The 14313-nt window shown below is 59.9% G+C and overlaps 1 protein-coding gene across 2 annotated transcripts in view; it reads right to left on the bottom strand.

Moving 5' to 3' along the window:
- The window catches only part of plod1a (procollagen-lysine, 2-oxoglutarate 5-dioxygenase 1a), a 58750-nt gene that overhangs the window by 32216 nt on the left and 12221 nt on the right, over nt 1-14313 (bottom strand). For both annotated transcript variants that reach the window (XM_067970163.1, XM_067970164.1), the window contains exons 2-7: nt 12016-12107; nt 10875-11011; nt 4838-5001; nt 4235-4347; nt 4017-4080; nt 533-630 (exon numbers count right to left, since the gene is read on the bottom strand). In XM_067970163.1, the coding sequence (XP_067826264.1) occupies nt 533-630; nt 4017-4080; nt 4235-4347; nt 4838-5001; nt 10875-11011; nt 12016-12051 (612 nt within the window). In that variant the 5' untranslated portion in view covers nt 12052-12107. The remainder of the gene's footprint in view (nt 1-532; nt 631-4016; nt 4081-4234; nt 4348-4837; nt 5002-10874; nt 11012-12015; nt 12108-14313) is intronic.

Below are 14313 nucleotides of genomic sequence, written 5' to 3'. Positions count from 1 at the left end.
CCCCAGAGCCCCAATACCCCCAGTGCCCCCAATACCCCCAGTGCCCCAATACCCCCAGTGCCCCCAATACCCACAGAGCCCCCAATACCCCCAGAGCCCCCAATACCCCCAGTGCCCCCAATACCCACAGAGCCCCCAATACCCCCAGAGCCCCCAATACCCCCAGTGCCCCCAATACCCACAGAGCCCCAATACCCCCAGTGCCCCCAATACCCCCAGTGCCCCCAATACCCCCAGTGTCCCCAATACCCCCAGTGTCCCCGTGCCCCCAATACCCCCAGTGTCCCCAATACCCCGTGTCCCCAATACCCCCAGTGCCCCCAATACCCACAGTGTCCCCAGTGCCCCCAATACCCCCAGTGTCCCCAGTGCCCCCAATACCCACAGAGCCCCAATACCCACAGAGCCCCAATACCCACAGTGCCCCCAATACCCCCAGTGCCCCCAATACCCCCAGTGCCCCCAATACCCCCAGTGTCCCCAATACCCCCAGTGTCCCCAGTGCCCCCAGTGCCCCCAGTGCCATGCCTACCTTTGTGGGGCCGTTGCCATGGACGATGACTGGCAGCGAATCATACGCCATGTTTCGTGCCCTCACTCGCGAATCCTCGAATTTCAGAACCACCTCATCTGTCAATCAGACAGAGAAAGACCAGCAGCTTAGAGAGTGTCTGTGCACATCTGGATCCCAAGACCAACACTCTGCAGTAAGAACTTTCACTCTTAAAAAAAGTTATTTTTATTTCCCCTGAAGCCGTCTCCGAGATTAAAACAAAAGGCAAAAAAACCACAGATATGAGAAATCTAAACCAAAACACAAAGTTCTGGAAACACTCAGCAGATTGGTCTCAACGGAGAGAGTAAGTAAAACATTAATCCCTCCATCTCCCCCAGACCCAGACAGACCCGCTCTCCCCCAGACCCAGACAGACCCGCTCTCCCCCAGACCCAGACAGACCCGCTCTCCCCCAGACCCAGACAGACCCGCTCTCCCCCAGACCCAGACAGACCCGCTCTCCCCCAGACCCAGACAGACCCGCTCTCCCCCAGACCCAGACAGACCCGCTCTCCCCACAGACAGACAGACCCGCTCTCCCCCCCGCCCCCCCCCCAGACCCAGACTGACCCGCGCTCTCTCCCCAGACACAGACTGACCCGCTCTCTCTCCCCAGACACAGACTGACCCGCTCTCTCTCCCCAGACACAGACTGACCCGCGCTCTCTCCCCAGACACAGACTGACCCGCTCTCTCTCCCCAGACACAGACTGACCCGCTCTCTCTCCCCAGACACAGACTGACCCGCTCTCTCTCCCCAGACACAGACTGACCCGCGCTCTCTCCCCAGACACAGACTGACCCGCTCTCTCTCCCCAGACACAGACTGACCCGCTCTCTCTCCCCAGACACAGACTGACCCGCTCTCTCTCCCCAGACACAGACTGACCCGCGCTCTCTCCCCAGACACAGACTGACCCGCGCTCTCTCCCCTGACACAGACTGACCCGTGCTCTCTCCCCAGACACAGACTGACCCGCGCTCTCTCCCCAGACACAGACTGACCCGTGCTCTCTCCCCAGACACAGACTGACCCGCTCTCTGTCCCCAGACACAGACTGACCCGCGCTCTCTCCCCAGACACAGACTGACCTGCTAAACGTTTCCAGCATTTGCTGTTTGCACCTCTCTGGTACGCTGAGGGGAAGGAGAGACAGTCCGACACTCAGCCCCTGCCTTTACCGTCTGCCAGCTGTTACCAAATTCACTCGCCTTCTGGAGCCCGGCAGATCGGAACCAGCAGCGGGACAGGCCGGCTGGGAGTGAGTTATTTCACCAACACACTACCAGATCATCTCAATCAACAACGGTAAAAGTCACTGGTCAGTGGGTCACTCCCTGAACACACCCCTGGTCAGTGGGTCACTCCCTGAACACACCCCTGGTCAGTGGGTCACTCCCTGAACACACCCCTGGTCAGTGGGTCACTCCCTGAACACACCTCTGGTCAATCACTGGTCAGTGGGTCACTCCCTGAACACACCTCTGGTCAGTGGGTCACTCCCTGAACACACCCCTGGTCAATCACTGGTCAGTGGGTCACTCCCTGAACACACCCCTGGTCAATCACTGGTCAGTGGGTCACTCCCTGAACACACCCCTGGTCAGTTACTGGTCAGTGGGTCACTCCCTGAACACACCCCTGGTCAGTGGGTCACTCCCTGAACACACCCCTGGTCAGTGGGTCACTCCCTGAACACACCCCTGGTCAGTGGGTCACTCCCTGAACACACCTCTGGTCAATCACTGGTCAGTGGGTCACTCCCTGAACACACCTCTGGTCAGTGGGTCACTCCCTGAACACACCCCTGGTCAATCACTGGTCAGTGGGTCACTCCCTGAACACACCCCTGGTCAATCACTGGTCAGTGGGTCACTCCCTGAACACACCCCTGGTCAGTTACTGGTCAGTGGGTCACTCCCTGAACACACCCCTGGTCAGTGGGTCACTCCCTGAACACACCCCTGGTCAGTTACTGGTCAGTGGGTCACTCCCTGAACACACCTCTGGTCAGTGGGTCACTCCCTGAACACACCCCTGGTCAGTTACTGGTCAGTGGGTCACTCCCTGAACACACCCCTGGTCAGTTACTGGTCAGTGGGTCACTCCCTGAACACACCTCTGGTCAGTCACTGGTCAGTGGGTCACTCCCTGAACACACCTCTGGTCAGTCACTGGTCAGTGGGTCACTCCCTGAACACACCCCTGGTCAGTGGGTCACTCCCTGAACACACCCCTGGTCAGTCACTGCTCAGTGGGTCACTCCCTGAACACACCCCTGGTCAGTCACTGGTCAGTGGGTCACTCCCTGAACACACCCATGGTCAGTGGGTCACTCCCTGAACACACCCCTGGTCAGTGGGTCACTCCCTGAACACACCCCTGGTCAGTGGGTCACTCCCTGAACACACCCCTGGTCAGTGGGTCACTCCCTGAACACACCCCTGGTCAGTGGGTCACTCCCTGAACACACCCCTGGTCAGTCACTGGTCAGTGGGTCACTCCCTGAACACACCCCTGGTCAGTCACTGGTCAGTGGGTCACTCCCTGAACACACCCATGGTCAGTGGGTCACTCCCTGAACACACCCCTGGTCAGTGGGTCACTCCCTGAACACACCCCTGGTCAGTGGGTCACTCCCTGAACACACCCCTGGTCAGTGGGTCACTCCCTGAACACACCCCTGGTCAGTGGGTCACTCTCTGAACACACCCCTGGTCAGTCACTGGTCAGTGGGTCACTCCCTGAACACACCCCTGGTCAGTGGGTCACTCCCTGAACACACCCCTGGTCAATCACAGGTCAGTGGGTCACTCCCTGAACACACCCCTGGTCAGTCACTGATCAGTGGGTCACTCCCTGAACACACCTCTGGTCAGTCACTGGTCAGTGGGTCACTCCCTGAACACACCCCTGGTCAGTGGGTCACTCCCTGAACACACCCCTGGTCAGTCACTGGTCAGTGGGTCACTCCCTGAACACACCCCTGGTCAGTCACTGGTCAGTGGGTCACTCCCTGAACACACCCCTGGTCAGTGGGTCACTCCCTGAACACACCTCTGGTCAGTGGGTCACTCCCTGAACACACCCCTGGTCAGTGGGTCACTCCCTGAACACACCTCTGGTCAGTGGGTCACTCCCTGAACACACCCCTGGTCAGTGGGGCACTCCCTGAACACACCCCTGGTCAGTGGGTCACTCCTTGAACACACCTCTGGTCAGTGGGTCACTCCCTGAACACACCCCTGGTCAGTTACTGGTCAGTGGGTCACTCCCTGAACACACCCCTATTATTTGGGATGATAATTGTACAAACCCACAGACTATTTTTCAGGGTTTGTTTACCCCCCCCTCAAAGGTACGGAGTGTTTTGGTTGTTGTGGGGCTGCTGATATTAATGATTCAGCAAACCCTGTGAACTCAGTGAGCTGATTCAGGCCAATCCCAGACCTTGCCTACCCAGTGCTCCGTTCAAATTCTGGAACATTCGGCACCTGTGGTCCAGCGTAATATTCAAACTCGCCTGAAGAAAAAGTGAAAAGGAGGCAAATGAGAATAGGAAGAGCTCACTGTGTGAATGACCAGAGAATTACTGGTCACACTGTTACTGACTGTAACCATCACTACAATTACCCACTGAATTCGATAATCTTTTCACATTCCCTCCATCTCCTTACCCTCTTCTCTGGATCCAAGTATGTTTTTGTGTAGAAGAGTTGATCATCATCTTTGTCCTGGAGATCCCAGGGTTCCACAAGTTGGTAAACATTCGGAGCAAAGCCAATAAATCCTGAAATTCACGTAAAGTAAAGTTTATGAAGTTGCATCACACCCTCACACTGTAATCCTGGCCCTGTGTCTAGTGAATATTAGAGAGATTGGAACAAAGTAGCACAGCACAGCTGCTTACACCCGCGTGCCCAGACCCCCTCGCCCAGACAGTGATGCAAACACACACGTGAAAACAGATACAATGCACACAAACATGCTCATTTACATATACAGATACACACACGCAGACACACACACGCACAGACATACACACACGCACAGACATACACATGCACACGCACAGACATACACACACGCACAGACATACACACACACACACACACACGCAGACACACACATGCACACGCACAGACATACACACACACGCACAGACATACACACACACGCACAGACATACACACACACGCACAAAAACTTACTCTACACCTGTAGCACCAAGAGGTAACTGTGACCGGAATGAACTCTAAAACTCAAACACTGAAACCCACCTCCAGAATTGAGGAATCGTTTGCCGTCCCGTACATGAGGGTACTTGACTTCAAGGTGGCGATTGGGCCAAACAAAGACCTCGGCACTGAACACCACTCTGTGCTTTGCCTGTTGAAACTTCTTCAGTAATTCTTCAGGCCCTGAAGCAAATATCACATCATAGCTGCAAAAAAATCACAAGACCAACAGTGAAAGTAAAGACAGACTTGCATTTCTACAGCATCTTTCACACCTCAGGATGTCCCAAAACGCTTTACAGCCAATGAAGTACTTTTGAAGTGCAGTCACTGTTGTAATGTACGAAACACAACAGCCAATTTTGCACAGCAAGATCCCACAATCAGCAATGTGATAATGACCAGATAATCTGTTTTTTAATGATGTTGGTTGGGGGATAAATATTGGCCAAGACCCCGGGGAGAACTCCCCCCTGCTCTTCTTCCAATAGTGGCCGTGGGATCTTTTACATCCTCCTGAGAGGGCAGACAGGGCCCACAATGTGCCGGGAGCCCCTCCCACTCCCCGTGCCGGGAGCCCCTCCCCCTCCCCGTGCCGGGAGCCCCTCCCCGTCCCCGTGCCGGGAGCCCCTCCCCGTCCCCGTGCCGGGAGCCCCTCCCCCTCCCCGTGCCGGGAGCCCCTCCCCCTCCCCGTGCCGGGAGCCCCTCCCCCTCCCCGTGCCGGGAGCCCCTCCCCCTCCCCGTGCCGGGAGCCCCTCCCCCTCCCCGTGCCGGGAGCCCCTCCCCCTCCCCGTGCCGGGAGCCCCTCCCCCCTCCCCGTGCCGGGAGCCCCTCCCCCTCCCCCGTGCCGGGAGCCCCTCCCCCTCCCCGTGCCGGGAGCCCCTCCCCCTCCCCGTGCCGGGAGCCCCTCCCCCTCCCCGTGCCGGGAGCCCCTCTCTCCCCGTGCCGGGAGCCCCTCTCTCCCCCGTGCCGGGAGCCCCTCTCTCCCCGTGCCGGGAGCCCCTCTCTCCCCGTGCCGGGAGCCCCTCTCTCCCCGTGCCGGGAGCCCCTCTCTCCCCGTGCCGGGAGCCCCTCTCTCCCCGTGCCGGGAGCCCCTCTCTCCCCGTGCCGGGAGCCCCTCTCTCCCCGTGCCGGGAGCCCCCTCTCTCCCCGTGCCGGGAGCCCCTCTCTCTCCGTGCCGGGAGCCCCTCTCTCTCCGTGCCGGGAGCCCCTCTCTCTCCGTGCCGGGAGCCCCTCTCTCTCCGTGCCGGGAGCCCCTCTCTCTCCGTGCCGGGAGCCCCTCTCTCTCCGTGCCGGGAGCCCCTCTCTCTCCGTGCCGGGAGCCCCTCTCTCTCCGTGCCGGGAGCCCCTCTCTCTCCGTGCCGGGAGCCCCTCTCTCTCCGTGCCGGGAGCCCCTCTCTCTCTGTGCCGGGAGCCCCTCTCTCTCTGTGCCGGGAGCCCCTCTCTCTCTGTGCCGGGAGCCCCTCTCTCTCTGTGCCGGGAGCCCCTCTCTCTCTGTGCCGGGAGCCCCTCTCTCTCTGTGCCGGGAGCCCCTCTCTCTCTGTGCCGGGAGCCCCTCTCTCTCTGTGCCGGGAGCCCCTCTCTCTCTGTGCCGGGAGCCCCTCTCTCTCTGTGCCGGGAGCCCCTCTCTCTCTGTGCCGGGAGCCCCTCTCTCTCTGTGCCGGGAGCCCCTCTCTCTCTGTGCCGGGAGCCCCTCTCTCTCTGTGCCGGGAGCCCCTCTCTCTCTGTGCCGGGAGCCCCTCTCTCTCTGTGCCGGGAGCCCCTCTCTCTCTGTGCCGGGAGCCCCTCTCTCTCTGTGCCGGGAGCCCCTCTCTCTCTGTGCCGGGAGCCCCTCTCTCTCTGTGCCGGGAGCCCCTCTCTCTCTGTGCCGGGAGCCCCTCTCTCTCTGTGCCGGGAGCCCCTCTCTCTCTGTGCCGGGAGCCCCTCTCTCTCTGTGCCGGGAGCCCCTCTCTCTCTGTGCCGGGAGCCCCCTCTCTCTCTGTGCCGGGAGCCCCTCTCTCTCTGTGCCGGGAGCCCCTCTCTCTCTGTGCCGGGAGCCCCTCTCTCTCTGTGCCGGGAGCCCCTCTCTCTCTGTGCCGGGAGCCCCTCTCTCTCTGTGCCGGGAGCCCCTCTCTCTCTGTGCCGGGAGCCCCTCTCTCTCTGTGCCGGGAGCCCCTCTCTCTCTGTGCCGGGAGCCCCTCTCTCTCTGTGCCGGGAGCCCCTCTCTCTCTGTGCCGGGAGCCCCTCTCTCTCTGTGCCGGGAGCCCCTCTCTCTCTGTGCCGGGAGCCCCTCTCTCTCTGTGCCGGGAGCCCCTCTCTCTCTGTGCCGGGAGCCCCTCTCTCTCTGTGCCGGGAGCCCCTCTCTCTCTGTGCCGGGAGCCCCTCTCTCTCTGTGCCGGGAGCCCCTCTCTCTCTGTGCCGGGAGCCCCTCTCTCTCTGTGCCGGGAGCCCCTCTCTCTCTGTGCCGGGAGCCCCTCTCTCTCTGTGCCGGGAGCCCCTCTCTCTCTGTGCCGGGAGCCCCTCTCTCTCTGTGCCGGGAGCCCCTCTCTCTCTGTGCCGGGAGCCCCTCTCTCTCTGTGCCGGGAGCCCCTCTCTCTCTGTGCCGGGAGCCCCTCTCTCTCTGTGCCGGGAGCCCCTCTCTCTCTGTGCCGGGAGCCCCTCTCTCTCTGTGCCGGGAGCCCCTCTCTCTCTGTGCCGGGAGCCCCTCTCTCTCTGTGCCGGGAGCCCCTCTCTCTCTGTGCCGGGAGCCCCTCTCTCTCTGTGCCGGGAGCCCCTCTCTCTCTGTGCCGGGAGCCCCTCTCTCTCTGTGCCGGGAGCCCCTCTCTCTCTGTGCCGGGAGCCCCTCTCTCTCTGTGCCGGGAGCCCCTCTCTCTCTGTGCCGGGAGCCCCTCTCTCTCTGTGCCGGGAGCCCCTCTCTCTCTGTGCCGGGAGCCCCTCTCTCTCTGTGCCGGGAGCCCCTCTCTCTCTGTGCCGGGAGCCCCTCTCTCTCTGTGCCGGGAGCCCCTCTCTCTCTGTGCCGGGAGCCCCTCTCTCTCTGTGCCGGGAGCCCCTCTCTCTCTGTGCCGGGAGCCCCTCTCTCTCTGTGCCGGGAGCCCCTCTCTCTCTGTGCCGGGAGCCCCTCTCTCTCTGTGCCGGGAGCCCCTCTCTCTCTGTGCCGGGAGCCCCTCTCTCTCTGTGCCGGGAGCCCCTCTCTCTCTGTGCCGGGAGCCCCTCTCTCTCTGTGCCGGGAGCCCCTCTCTCTCTGTGCCGGGAGCCCCTCTCTCTCTGTGCCGGGAGCCCCTCTCTCTCTGTGCCGGGAGCCCTCTCTCTCTGTGCCGGGAGCCCCTCTCTCTCTGTGCCGGGAGCCCCTCTCTCTCTGTGCCGGGAGCCCCTCTCTCTCTGTGCCGGGAGCCCCTCTCTCTCTGTGCCGGGAGCCCCTCTCTCTCTGTGCCGGGAGCCCCTCTCTCTCTGTGCCGGGAGCCCCTCTCTCTCTGTGCCGGGAGCCCCTCTCTCTCTGTGCCGGGAGCCCCTCTCTCTCTGTGCCGGGAGCCCCTCTCTCTCTGTGCCGGGAGCCCCTCTCTCTCTGTGCCGGGAGCCCCTCTCTCTCTGTGCCGGGAGCCCCTCTCTCTCTGTGCCGGGAGCCCCTCTCTCTCTGTGCCGGGAGCCCCTCTCTCTCTGTGCCGGGAGCCCCTCTCTCTCTGTGCCGGGAGCCCCTCTCTCTCTGTGCCGGGAGCCCCTCTCTCTCTGTGCCGGGAGCCCCTCTCTCTCTGTGCCGGGAGCCCCTCTCTCTCTGTGCCGGGAGCCCCTCTCTCTCTGTGCCGGGAGCCCCTCTCTCTCTGTGCCGGGAGCCCCTCTCTCTCTGTGCCGGGAGCCCCTCTCTCTCTGTGCCGGGAGCCCCTCTCTCTCTGTGCCGGGAGCCCCTCTCTCTCTGTGCCGGGAGCCCCTCTCTCTCTGTGCCGGGAGCCCCTCTCTCTCTGTGCCGGGAGCCCCTCTCTCTCTGTGCCGGGAGCCCCTCTCTCTCTGTGCCGGGAGCCCCTCTCTCTCTGTGCCGGGAGCCCCTCTCTCTCTGTGCCGGAGCCCCTCTCTCTCTGTGCCGGGAGCCCCTCTCTCTCTGTGCCGGGAGCCCCTCTCTCTCTGTGCCGGGAGCCCCTCTCTCTCTGTGCCGGGAGCCCCTCTCTCTCTGTGCCGGGAGCCCCTCTCTCTCTGTGCCGGGAGCCCCTCTCTCTCTGTGCCGGGAGCCCCTCTCTCTCTGTGCCGGGAGCCCCTCTCTCTCTGTGCCGGGAGCCCCTCTCTCTCTGTGCCGGGAGCCCCTCTCTCTCTGTGCCGGGAGCCCCTCTCTCTCTGTGCCGGGAGCCCCTCTCTCTCTGTGCCGGGAGCCCCTCTCTCTCTGTGCCGGGAGCCCCTCTCTCTCTGTGCCGGGAGCCCCTCTCTCTCTGTGCCGGGAGCCCCTCTCTCTCTGTGCCGGGAGCCCCTCTCTCTCTGTGCCGGGAGCCCCTCTCTCTCTGTGCCGGGAGCCCCTCTCTCTCTGTGCCGGGAGCCCCTCTCTCTCTGTGCCGGGAGCCCCTCTCTCTCTGTGCCGGGAGCCCCTCTCTCTCTGTGCCGGGAGCCCCTCTCTCTCTGTGCCGGGAGCCCCTCTCTCTCTGTGCCGGGAGCCCCTCTCTCTCTGTGCCGGGAGCCCCTCTCTCTCTGTGCCGGGAGCCCCTCTCTCTCTGTGCCGGGAGCCCCTCTCTCTCTGTGCCGGGAGCCCCTCTCTCTCTGTGCCGGGAGCCCCTCTCTCTCTGTGCCGGGAGCCCCTCTCTCTCTGTGCCGGGAGCCCCTCTCTCTCTGTGCCGGGAGCCCCTCTCTCTCTGTGCCGGGAGCCCCTCTCTCTCTGTGCCGGGAGCCCCTCTCTCTCTGTGCCGGGAGCCCCTCTCTCTCTGTGCCGGGAGCCCCTCTCTCTCTGTGCCGGGAGCCCCTCTCTCTCTGTGCCGGGAGCCCTCTCTCTCTGTGCCGGGAGCCCCTCTCTCTCTGTGCCGGGAGCCCCTCTCTCTCTGTGCCGGGAGCCCCTCTCTCTCTGTGCCGGGAGCCCCTCTCTCTCTGTGCCGGGAGCCCCTCTCTCTCTGTGCCGGGAGCCCCTCTCTCTCTGTGCCGGGAGCCCCTCTCTCTCTGTGCCGGGAGCCCCTCTCTCTCTGTGCCGGGAGCCCCTCTCTCTCTGTGCCGGAGCCCCTCTCTCTCTGTGCCGGGAGCCCCTCTCTCTCTGTGCCGGGAGCCCCTCTCTCTCTGTGCCGGGAGCCCCTCTCTCTCTGTGCCGGGAGCCCCTCTCTCTCTGTGCCGGGAGCCCCTCTCTCTCTGTGCCGGGAGCCCCTCTCTCTCTGTGCCGGAGCCCCTCTCTCTCTGTGCCGGGAGCCCCTCTCTCTCTGTGCCGGGAGCCCCTCTCTCTCTGTGCCGGGAGCCCCTCTCTCTCTGTGCCGGGAGCCCCTCTCTCTCTGTGCCGGGAGCCCCTCTCTCTCTGTGCCGGGAGCCCCTCTCTCTCTGTGCCGGGAGCCCCTCTCTCTCTGTGCCGGGAGCCCCTCTCTCTCTGTGCCGGGAGCCCCTCTCTCTCTGTGCCGGGAGCCCCTCTCTCTCTGTGCCGGGAGCCCCTCTCTCTCTGTGCCGGGAGCCCCTCTCTCTCTGTGCCGGGAGCCCCTCTCTCTCTGTGCCGGGAGCCCCTCTCTCTCTGTGCCGGGAGCCCCTCTCTCTCTGTGCCGGGAGCCCCTCTCTCTCTGTGCCGGGAGCCCCTCTCTCTCTGTGCCGGGAGCCCCTCTCTCTCTGTGCCGGGAGCCCCTCTCTCTCTGTGCCGGGAGCCCCTCTCTCTCTGTGCCGGGAGCCCCTCTCTCTCTGTGCCGGGAGCCCCTCTCTCTCTGTGCCGGGAGCCCCTCTCTCTCTGTGCCGGGAGCCCCTCTCTCTCTGTGCCGGGAGCCCCTCTCTCTCTGTGCCGGGAGCCCCTCTCTCTCTGTGCCGGGAGCCCCTCTCTCTCTGTGCCGGGAGCCCCTCTCTCTCTGTGCCGGGAGCCCCTCTCTCTCTGTGCCGGGAGCCCCTCTCTCTCTGTGCCGGGAGCCCCTCTCTCTCTGTGCCGGGAGCCCCTCACACTACCCGACTGTACCTGTCCACAAACAGAATGACCAGCTCCTTTTTTGTGGAGTACGGTTTCAGGGCTTTCTTGAGAATTCGAACTTTTTGCCCTCCTCCCGCTGTTCTTGAGACATCTCCACCTGTCCAGTCCTCACCAAGGCCCAACACCTAGAGACACAAAGAGGGACAATCTCAAGAGCTGAGAAACACCCTGAGCTGGAACAAGGCTAAACTCTTTCCAAATAGTCAGAGAACGAACTCTTCAGTTTATTAGGAACCAAACGTTGGGAACAGGGATTGAGTGTTGAGCAGAGGTTAGATAAAGCATTCTGATAGAACCTTCTAGACAGTGAGTCAATCTATTGGTCTCTTTGCGTGGACCTAGAATCATAGAACGGTTACAGCACAGAAGGAGGCCATTCGGCCGTCGAGCCCGTGCCGGCTCTCTGCAAGAGCAATCGAGCTAGTCCCACTCCCCCGCCCTTTCACTGTAGCCCTGCAAATTTATGTTATATTATATCGGGGGGTCCGAGTTTTTTTATTTCTGACCCTCAGTCACAGGGAGGGAGGATCCAAGGGGCTGGTTTTTGGAGTATTGTACACGGTTCCAATGGAGAACCATGTTCACCAACTGCATATGATGCAAAATCAACTGGGCACCAACAGCAATTCCCCACAGAGCCCGTGCATTCCCCACATGCCTGACCGTTTGGTGAGATTTCCTGGTTAGCATCACACACTGGATTATTGTCCTGGGGAACTTTGACCCCCGCTCCCATCAATTGCAGATACCACGAGTCTCCATCTAGGATTCATCCACCAATAAGGCGACAGCACGAAGAACATCCCTCTCCCAACCGCCAATCCAGAACAGTCAAACGAAGCAATCTAGCCAATCAGCACGATAACCACTGACGGGCAGGGCTGGATTGGCCTGTACTTTGGACAATCTCAGAAGGTGTTACATTAGTTTTCTGATCATAAACATTATAAAAACACTGTGCGGAAAGGATGATAAACCTTAGAGAGAGGCTGCTGGCCGAGCAGGTTAGTTTGAAAGAGAAACATTTGCATTAGTGACCTCGCCCCGCTGCCCTCTGACACCAGTTGCTGATCTATTCTCATTGGTTGTTAGTGTTAGTTGACAAGTAATCGGTAACTAATCGCATCACCTTAACCGTGTAATTGAAGAAGTTTGCAGATCTCATGAATCGTTTGAATCCATCGGTCTCTTTCGTGGCAATGGTGAAAACTAAGAGATTTTCTGCAGCAAACGATAAAAACAGAGATTACACAGACAGACTCTGACACACAGCCCACACCCTCCCTACTGTATCCCACAGTGAAAAGAAAGACAGAGAGACTTGCATTTATGTAGCGTCTTTTATGACCAAAGCACTTTACAACCAATGAAGTACTTTTCAAGTGTAGTCCACTGTTGTAATGTAGGAAAAACGGCAGCCATTTTGCGCACAGCAAGATCCCACAAACAGCAATGAGATAATGACCGGATTACCTGTTTTATAGTGATGTTGGTTGAGGGATAAATATTGACCCAAGATACCGGGAGAACTCCCCTACGTTTCTTTGAATAGTGGCCACGTGATCTTTTACATCCACCTGAGAGGGAAGACGGGGCCTCAGCTTAACATCTCATCCAAAAGGTGGCACCTCCAACAGTGCAGCGCTCCCTCAGTACTGCACTGGAGTGTCAGCCTGGATTATGTACTCAGGTCCTTGCAGTGGGACTTGAACCTGCAACCTCTGACTCAGAGGTGAGAATGACACCCACTGATCCAGGGCTGACACCAATGTGCCCCCAGACAGAGATTATACAGACACACTGACTTGGGGGTGGGGTTGCAGGGGCAACTCGTACCTGTGAGACTATCTGAGCAAGTACCAGCACCTCCAGGAGAGGGGGGAGAGGGGGAGACCGGGAGACCTGAACCCCAGTGAGAGTCAGCACCTTCAGGAGAGGAGGGGACCTGAACCCCAGTGAGAGTCAGTACCTTCAGGAGAGGAGGGGACCTGAACCCCAGTGAGAGTCAGTACCTTCAGGAGAGGAGGGGACCTGAACCCCAGTGAGAGTCAGCACCTTCAGGAGAGGGGGGGACCTGAACCCCAGTGAGAGTCAGCACCTTCAGGAGAGGAGGGGACCTGAACCCCAGTGAGAGTCAGCACCTTCAGGAGAGGAGGGGACCTGAACCCCAGTGAGAGTCAGGACCTTCAGGAGAGGGGGGGGCCTGAACACCTGTCACTGTGCTGGAGATTGGTGAGCAGGCCAGTTGATAACAAAGGAATTTGTATTTGTTCAGAAATAAAAACCAGAGAACTCCCCTACTTTTCTTTGAATAGTGGCCACGTGATCTTTTACATCCACCTGAGAGGGAAGACGGGGCCTCAGCTTAACATCTCATCCAAAAGACGGCACCTCCAACAGTGCAGCGCTCCCTCAGTACTGCACTGGAGTGTCAGCCTGGATTATGTACTCAGGTCCTTGCAGTGGGACTTGTCTGTGAAGCAAACTTGTACAGGAAATGTCTAAGAGCAGTGGAGGGCCCCCATACATCTTCACCAGGAGGGATCAGGGCCCACACTAGAGAAATTATTCAATCAGGTGACTTTCTCTACAGTGACAGAAGGTTCTCTCCCAGTCAGACCCGTCTCTCCTCAGAGTCCAGCCCAGCTCACACACCAGGAAACCGTCCACACAGAACCAACAGCTGGCTGAGCTGGACATATTTCATATCCTCGCTCATCTCTTTTATAAAATGATCAATTCCAATTGTTTCTGAAACCATCTAAGCAAAGCCTGGATCAATGAGTACCAGCAATCCACAGTGAGTAGGTGAGTGTGGTACAATGGGAAGCTCTCCCAGTGCCCACAGGCTCTCAGACCAGTACCAGTAATGGTGGCTCTTGCCCAGAACTCCTGCTGAGTAATTACTTCAATAGAAAAACAACCATCTCCCATCATTCTTAGAAGGCCGAGAAGCAATGGGGACCTGTGTCTGACTGTGAACGCTGCAGGGTGAGAAGTGGACTCTGACCAGGAAACGAAAAACTGCAGGATAATAGTCACAGTCACATGATTGTTCAGGTTGGGACCATTAACCTCCCCATCAAATGAAAACCGAAGAATTGGGAAAAGAATTAGAATCATAGAAGGTTACAGCACGGAAGGAGGCCATTCAGCCCATCGAGTCCGTGCCGGCTCTATGCAAGAGCAATCCAGCTAGTCCCACTCCCCCGTCCTATCCCCGTAGCCCTGCACATTTTTTCCTTTCAATACTTATCCAGTTCCCTTTTGAAGGCCATGATTGAATCTGCCTCCACCACCCCCTCGGGCAGTGCATTCCAGATCCTAACCACTCACTGTGTAAAAAAGTTTTTCCTCATGTCACCTTTGGTTCTTTTGCCAATCACCTTAAATCTGTGTCCTCTGGTTCTTGACCCTTCCACCAATA

Source organism: Heptranchias perlo, chromosome 32 (genome assembly GCF_035084215.1).
Source record: "Heptranchias perlo isolate sHepPer1 chromosome 32, sHepPer1.hap1, whole genome shotgun sequence".
Taxonomy (NCBI): domain Eukaryota; kingdom Metazoa; phylum Chordata; class Chondrichthyes; order Hexanchiformes; family Hexanchidae; genus Heptranchias; species Heptranchias perlo.
This window is presented reverse-complemented; position numbering and strand designations above follow the sequence as displayed.